At 37.3% G+C, this 8,658-nt stretch overlaps 1 protein-coding gene across 1 annotated transcript in view; it reads right to left on the bottom strand.

Annotated features, from left to right (window-relative positions):
* nup210 (nucleoporin 210) overlaps positions 1-8,658 on the bottom strand; it is a 39,743-nt gene that overhangs the window by 7,137 nt on the left and 23,948 nt on the right. The window contains exons 32-38 of the mRNA XM_015033551.1: positions 7,155-7,375; positions 6,755-6,891; positions 4,899-5,013; positions 4,427-4,573; positions 2,368-2,618; positions 2,077-2,281; positions 1,440-1,553 (exon numbers count right to left, since the gene is read on the bottom strand). Coding sequence (XP_014889037.1) covers positions 1,440-1,553; positions 2,077-2,281; positions 2,368-2,618; positions 4,427-4,573; positions 4,899-5,013; positions 6,755-6,891; positions 7,155-7,375 — 1,190 coding nt within the window. The remainder of the gene's footprint in view (positions 1-1,439; positions 1,554-2,076; positions 2,282-2,367; positions 2,619-4,426; positions 4,574-4,898; positions 5,014-6,754; positions 6,892-7,154; positions 7,376-8,658) is intronic.

Below are 8,658 nucleotides of genomic sequence, written 5' to 3'. Positions count from 1 at the left end.
AAAAAAAAAAAATAAAAAAAAAAAATTAAAAAAAAAAATAAATTTATTTAAAAAAAAAATAAAAAAAAAAAAAAAAAAAAAAAAAAAAAAAAAACTGGTTAAATGGGGGTACATAATTAAAAAAAACATTTTTCATGCTAAACGGAAAAGAAAGTAGAACTACAAAGTAAAATAGGTTTTAATGAAAGGTTTATGTTTCAAATCGGAGCACTTTTCAAACAAACACTTATACACTATTTGATTATTTCTACTTTTAAAATAAAATATTTTTTTTTCCCACTTTTAATATTAGGTTAGAATGAGATTAAAATGGCTCTTCTAACAGAACTGTTAAATCGAACATATCCTCACATTTGAATCTGCAGGTGCCAACAGGAAACTCATATCAGTGTGTGCAACACTGAAATAAGTAAAACCGCTTGGATGTAATATTTAGTGTGCAGGGACCTTTTTTTAAAGCTCTACTTTCCACAAACATCTGAATAGTTGGCCAGACTATGATCAACTTCCTTGGCCACACCTGACCCAGATCTTAATGACTGCTGTGCTAAAGCTCAGTGAGAATATTGGGGTCATTGCGATGAAGGAAAAGAGGGATTGGTGTGAATTACTTCCATTTTATAGAATTGTAAAAGTCACCAATAACATTACAATTTTCTGTTTTCCAAACAATGTGCAGCTGTGCCATACACAAATATTCCAAGAAAAAAAAAAAAAAAAAAACCTGAACTATAGATCTCTTGAGAACTTGAGTAAGTTTCTAACAAAATAATAAGATAAAAAGAGAAGGTGACCCTGAGCAGAACCTTGTGTGTATCGCTGATGTACTTCTGTTAATGCATGTGCTGCTGCCAATAAAACTGGCACATTCTGATTTCATCTTTACCAACAGAGTATGAAAAAACGCAGCCTGATGAAGGAGCATCTTGTACTCACATTGAGACACATACGTCAACATATACAGGCATTTCATCATTTAGAGGCAAAACAATCTGAAACATTGTGCCAAGCAGCCACATTGCCTTTCAAGATGAAGAGGAGGGATGTCTGAGTGAATCAACAGTCTGAGATAGATCCAATCCTTCAGCTAACCAGCTAATGAAGATCTGATTGATGGAGATATCCCACAGAAGGCAGGCAGCGTGGGAGGATTCTGAACACCTTTAACTTGATTTTCACTAAAATCAACCCTTTGAAGCAGCCATTTTCTCCGACTTGCCTTTTCCCAATTAAATTTAGATTATTTTCCTCTAATATTTGATGTAGCTAAAGCTAGCTCAACTAATCTTTAGCTAAAGATGTAGCTAAAGATTAGACACTGAACACATCATCAGGTCTTATTCTGTATTAGTCTTTGACTAAAGACTAAAATACTCCTTCAAAAGTTCCTCCACCTACAAAATCAATACTATGGAAACAAAAAAAGTGAGGTGACCCACCAATGATGATGATAGCTGTGCCCGCCAGCAGAGCGAACAAGGTGCAGAACATCATCTGGTAGCAGTTTATGAAGCTGTGGAAGGAGTTATCCTCTATGAAGCTAGGAGGAGCAGCTGCAGAAAGGAAGCAGAGAAGAGAGTCAAAGCTTTGATGAAGAGTTGAGAACATCACACAAACATTGACTTGTTCTTGGAAATTGAACTAAAGTTTGTTAAAGTGCTGCAGATGTGTGAAATTTCCACTCCTGCATTTATTATCACTGACAAATTACATCAATATGTCCTCGTTTACCGTAGGTCTAGTCAAGACAACTTCTTATTTAGAATAACTTATGCTTAACTTACTTAATGGGTTAAGTAAATATCTATCCATACATCCATCGTTTTTTAATGGTTGTGGAATAGTAAAAAGAACACCTTTTTCCAAAACCTCAACTTGGAAAAAGGGGCAGTCACACCCACACAGTAATAACCTGCAGCACATTAAGTCAAAATTTAATAGCCCATCAAATTTTGTATACAGCTCTGTAAAATTTAACGTCTGCTATATTTCCTGAGAGCTCACAAAAGAAAGAAAAAGTACATCCCTTGGCTTGTTACTCAGCAGATTAACATTTGCACAGAAACAGTGACTGACCTTGCTTGGCAGCGTTGGGATCATTAACATGAATAAAACTGACAGGGATGACCAAACTCTGGCCAGAAGAAGCACTGCTTATGTCGACAGAAGCTGAAACTGCTGAATGCAGGTCCATGGCGTTAACAATGTACTTCGCATAACTGGGGAATCCTTGCTGAACCTCCTTCTCGTAGACGACAAGACTGGGAGAAGTGGACGTCACCTAAAGGCAACAAAATGCATTTACTCACATCTACGTGTTGACATAGAGTAATACTGTGGTGCATATTTCAAGGAACCACTCCTGACCTCGATGGTGGACAGAACGGCGGGGGGGCCGTAAACTGTGAACTCAGCGGACGGGTGCAGGTTGGAGAGCAGCAGCTCGGTCTGGTCTGAGTAAAGCCCCGGCTCGATGGGCAGCTGGGTGCTGACCTGCTCTCCGGTGAAAACGTTGCCAACCAGGCCGGCCTTCACCAGCAGGTTGGTCATGGACACGCTAAGCAAACGGGTCTGTTGATTAGTCGTGGGCAGCAGGGTCATTGTGCATGTGTAGAATCCTGGAGCAAAAACAGGAACAAAAGCTCAATTAGTATTCATACCAGAAACTTTTTTGTCACTTTACACCTTTTGTTTTATTAGTATTTTATGATAGACTGATATAAAGTAGCAGTATAGGGAAATGAACATAGGTTTTTTTTTTTTTTTTTAGCAAGTTAACACATTTATATTCAGTGATTTTTCATTTGATGTCCTTAAATAAAACTCATTGCAACTTCAGCCTTCGGAAGTCAAGTAATTAAAAAAACAAAGCCCATCCAAGTATAATTTTATCTCAGCATAAATTTGCTATTCTGTGAAAGCATCAGAGTTTGTTAGAGGACAAGAGCGAACAAGCAGCATTATGAAAACCAAGCAACACAGCCAACAGGCCAGGGATAGAAAACCATAATCCCAAGCCTTGAACATCTCATTGAAAACTGTTCAATCAATCATATGCAAACTGAAAGAGCATGGTGCAACTACAAACTACTGGATCTACTGCATCCCTGCTCCAACACAGCTGGATAAAAATTACTGAATTATTCTTCAACATGCCATCAAGTTTGGTAAAGGGCCACTCATCTGACTCAGCTCTGCTGGAACAAGAATGGAGCTAAATGCAAGAATGAAAAGTGTTCGAGTCTGTAAAAGACTTCAGACTAAAACATATTCATGTGTTGAAAGGGCCTAGTTAAAGTCTACACCGAAATCTGATTGAGAATATTTGGCAAAACTAAGTTCACAGTTCCTCTCAATCCAGTTGGACTGATCTGGAGCTGACTGCAAAGAATAATGGTCTCTATGTAACAAAAGGTGTATAGAAACGATGCCGACTCAGGAGAGAAAGGATAACGATGCTTAGCACAGTTTGCTTTATGTTTGTCTAATTGTCCATTTTCATTCCCCTTCACAATTTTGCCAAGCTTGCACATTTCAATGTTATAAAAGTCCAAGAAACGGCATACAAGTTTAAGCTTGTGACATGAAAAGATTCACTGACAAACTAAACACTGTAGTTTGTTCTAGAGTTTCTGGAGTTTTAACCTTTAACCTCAGGTTCTCAATCAAATGGTACATTTAGAAAGTCAGTAGAAAGCCATCGTATTGTACAGTGATACACACCCAATGGATCCAACAGTGATAAACAAGCAACAAGGGTGAGTCCCAAACCCCAAACACAATTACATCAGTGCTTTCAAGCAACATGGACTCTCCTTAGTTCGATACATCACTCGGACACCTTTTATGGCCTCTGTTAAATTCATTCCTTGGGCAATGCAGGTATTGATTAGGCCCTTGTAAACAGTATTTTTCTGTTCTCATAAAGTGTACAGACATTAACGCTGTTAAAGTTAGATTTAAATGTACTATTTCTATGTTTTAGAACAGAACACCAGAAAAAAAAAAAAAAAAAACACAAGAAATGAATGTGAACAGAGCAGAACGGACAATTATGAGAGGTTAAAGTGACATTATGGTCTTGTGAATAGATTTTCTGATCTGCTGCAAAACTGAGTGATGAGGTTGGGTCCGAAAGTTTCTAAAAACAACGAAATGCTGTAAAAACCAAATGATGGGCTTTAAGTGGCCAAAGAAAACCAAAAGCATCACCAAAATTAGAATCAGACATTTGAACCTTCTGCAATTTTATCCAACAAAGGCTATTAACCTCAAATAAAAAAACAACAACAATGACTTCAAATGTAAAGTGTTCAAATGAGTCAGAAAACTGTATATTTGTGCAGTAACTCAAAAGAGAAAAATGTGCTAAGATGCTTCTTTAGTCATGAACCTACTTTGTGACCTGAATTCAGACGAGTCTTACCAATACTGGAGTCAAAGCTTGTGTGTGTTTTGAACACATCGTTGGTAGAGAAGTCGATGGTGTCGCTGCTGAAGCTGAGAAGGCAGCTGACAGATTTCTCTGGCTCAAGCTTTGCAATAGCTGCTATCTGGGTAGGTGAACAGGTTCCTGGAGGGTAAAGCAGAATGGCAAGCTGAAACTTACTGTTTATCAAAATACATTAAAAAAAAATTAAAAAAAATGATTAACAGTTTTTTGTTTATTACTTTTGAGAAGGTGACTGTTTCTAGATTCTAGTTTGGCTGAAACATTTTAGCTTATTTGCTCTTCACACTGTTTATTTTTATGTAGCCAAAGCTAAAACATAACTGAACACTTAGATTTACTATAAACCAAAGTAGCTAAATCCAGAAACATTTTAGTAGCAAATTCATCTTGCTCGCCATTTTCTTTTACTCATTCTAAAACAGATGTCTGTTTTAAATATCTTTACCGATGAGGTTGGTTCCCCTCTCTCTGGTAGTAAGAAGAACTTTTGTCTCCTTTCCAGACCTGACAGGTGAAGGTTGAGCCATAGCGGCCGTTGTAGTAGGCGCTTCCACAATTACCTACAGAGTAACAAACACAGAAAATAATGTCAAGCTGGAAGATTTACAATGTGTGTGTTTGGAATGGACAAGCTTTCCTATTTCATACTTTGATCACACTTAACACTTTACACTTACACTTTTAGGTCAGGAGAGAAAACAGAAATAACTGCAATAATGATGGGAAAATAAAGAAAAAACTGGCAAAAAAGACACCAACATGACCGTGCATTGACATTTTACTTATTTACTATAACGTTGTCAATACTTATCCTCACCCACTGTTTCAACCAGCTTTGTGTTTGACCAAGCAAAGCATGTTAAAAGACACCCACAACGCCAAATTCATCTTTAAGTAAACATTAGTTTTTCCATTGTGTACACTCTGTTCAGTCTTACTCTCCACGGCTCAAAAGTGGGTTCAACCATGACGGAGACGTTGTTTTTCTGGAGACTATAAAAAAAAAGTGTACAACTTAAGCATTTTCCCCCAAAATTTCCCCCTGGAGTTGAACCAATAATATTGTGTTCTGGGTCGTGTTGTAGTTTGAGACATAAAATTGAATTTCTGTTTGGATCTCCGGCCAGAACGGTTCCAGTTTCAGTCACAAAAACCTGTGTGTGAGGTGTCCAATTTGTTTATAACCCCTCAAGCACAATTTTTCTGGTTTAAGGTTAAAAAATTAGGAGGGTTTTGTTTTATTTTTCTATGGTTATTATTTTCTATTAATAACTCATTTTAATACTTTACTATTAGGAGAAATGCACTGATGCACAATGATTAAGTAAAAGGGTATGAAATAGTTAATTCAGGGGTACAAAAACAAATAGGTTGAAACAGTATGGCAAAAAATGTGGGTACAGACTGACAAACAGGCATACTGTTTCCCTCTCTCTTCTCTTTTTACTGGATGTAAAACCTAGGTGTGGGTGATGTGAAAATAAAATTCCTATCACAAGAATTTGGGCTGTTTATTTTGGTAATAAAAATGATACAAAAGTATGTATAACTTTATTTTGGTAACTGCGCAGCTGTCACTGCAGTCTCAGCTCCACAAACAAAAATGTTGCTCCTTAAAAAACAGTAATTTTGAAAGAGGCTTCTTCAGGACACCAGTGAAATAAAGTGTGATTCTTATCAATAAGCTACTAATGATCATATTTTTGAATATACTGATGTTGAGTTATGTTCTCGTGGAGCCAACAAATAAACCCAGAAAATACTGACAGCATTTTTAACTCTCGCATATCATTCATTTCAGTCTGTCAATATGACAAATCATAATTCTTATGACATTTTTTTACGAGCAATAACCAGCTCAACCACCTCTTTGACAGAAATGCTATCTGTAACTGTTCAGTTGAGTCTCATGAGCTTTTCAAGAAAATCTCAACACAAAATATCACCATGTCTCATTCTACTAATGTATCTGTTTGTATCTACTCGCATTTGTTTTGAATCGCTGGTTGAGTTGAATTCACAAGAAAATGAAGTAAAAAGGTTGAAAACTGAGGCACAGCAAATTATTCTTGTCTTCACAATTACTCTTGTCCAGTACGAGTCAAGAACAATTTTTTATGCACTTAACTTTGCTTTAATGGATGAAGAATAAACTTTATAGGTCTTAAAACATGCACATTCATTTTTTAAAACTATATTTACTGTGTGATGAAGAATGATTCATGCATCTCCAAAGGAAACTTGTAGTTGTGCAATTTGCTCAAATCTTCCTTAATGAGAGATAAACAACACACAATTTACCTCTCTGTAGGTTTTCAAAACGCCAGATATCTCATAGAACACAGTCGCTACGCCAGAGTCTCTGGCTACAGCTGCCCCGCTTTTAGGGTCCACTTGGAGAACACCATCTGCAGAGGAACTCCATGTGCCAGGAGCTCCTGAAAAGATGCCAAGAAAATAATCTGTTGCAAATATCGGGTAGTAAATGACGATTCTATACAGCATGAAATGACAAAGTATTAAGTTATGTAGCTGAAAAACGATAAAAAAAAAATAAAAAAAAACTGGTGTAGAAAAAAGATTTGGGGAAAACTGTAAATATAACAGAAAAACAAAAGAGTATAGATATAAACTGACAGTTTCTAAATGTTACGTTGGTACATGTGTACAAATGTTTTGGAGCAATTTATGGTACACTTACCATCTGGGTTTGTTAACTTGGCTTGGAAGCAGACCACATCACCCACAACCAGTTTATTGGCTTCATCCATATGGATAGCATGATCAACAGGAAGTGGAACGTAGTCCGCCACGCCCATGTTTTCATTATCCCACAGTGCCAGAAGTGTGAGACCTACATTGACCGTTCTCACTGTCACTGAGTGGTTAGTGGGGCCCACTCCCAGCTGGACCAGATCATCCCTGAGAGAAAGCACAGAGCCACAGTAGGTGATGGGCACAAAGTAACAAGAACATGAGTTTGTTTTAAAAAACATATATATATATATATATATATATATATATATATACATATATATATACTGTAAAAGAAAACCTCTAACCTGATCAATACAGCTGCTTGCTATTCTAAATTTATAGGCATGTTTATTGGCTTATTTTCTTTTTTTAACTTTAGGATGTTGATTCATTTTCTCTACACTTAGAATAGAAATACATCTTATATTTTGTCACAAAGTCTCATTTTTCAAAAAGGCACAACTGTTTAAACCTCAGACATTGAAACCTGTTGGTTCTTCCGAGACTCTGCAGGATTTAATCAGAGGTCAGTGTTCACAGATCCCACACCATTAGGTCTTTAAAACATAGTTTCCAACTCTGGCTCTAAAATTATCTCATGGACTGGAAAACAATGTAGCAGTGTAACAACGTATCAATTTATTGAGCAGGATGGTGAGGGAGTCGCCTCCCCTGAAAGAGCAGCAGCTCTACTCCGTGTTCAGTGCCTCTATTAATTTAGGTTCCTTCCTCAGGAGAAAATCTGAGGTGAGGTTACTGGTCGAGTTTGGAAAATTAATGTCAACTCCTCATGGAGGCAGCTGAAACACTCTGAGGTGACCTTAGCAACTGTTATCAGACTGAACATACAAAAGACTAAAGTGTAAGAGTATCACTAACTATTCAGAAGAAAAATAATTGAAGTGTAAATGACCAGCTGCTCTGTTAAGCTGCTTTTTTCTTCAGTGTGCCGTCTAATTTAGCTCTGAAACAGTTTGAAAGATTATTTTCCCTCACATGAATAATCAATTAGTAGATATGTAGTACAGGGCCAGAATTGGCCAATTTTTAGCTTGATTGGAGAGAGGCCTGTCGCGATAAACGATCAATCAATTAATCGCACGATAAATTAAATCTATCGACCTCGGCTTTATCGTCTCTTCCTGCCTTTTTCTCTTCCCGTTGATGACACTGAATGAAAAAAGGATCAACTCCGGTGCTCTCCACTGATCCCCCCTTCCTCATTTCCTTACTGTAATCTCCAGTGCACACGATACGGGTTGTCGGCAGATTGTCGGCCCATTTTCAAAACCTCAGACCACCACACATTAGCCGACAGAAATCCTAGGCATAACGGTTCGATCGGGTTCGATTGTGCTGTGTGGTGTCCAGCCACACAGCCATTATTTTGGACTTGTAGCACAAAATAATGGCTACAAGTCCAGTTAACTAATTTTAAAATCGGGCAT

This window comes from Poecilia latipinna, unplaced genomic scaffold, assembly GCF_001443285.1.
Source record: "Poecilia latipinna isolate Pla-1442-1.1 unplaced genomic scaffold, P_latipinna-1.0 Scaffold271, whole genome shotgun sequence".
NCBI classification, from domain to species: Eukaryota; Metazoa; Chordata; class Actinopteri; order Cyprinodontiformes; family Poeciliidae; genus Poecilia; species Poecilia latipinna.
The sequence above is the reverse complement of the archived record's forward strand: the minus strand, read 5'-3'. Positions and strand labels throughout refer to the sequence as shown.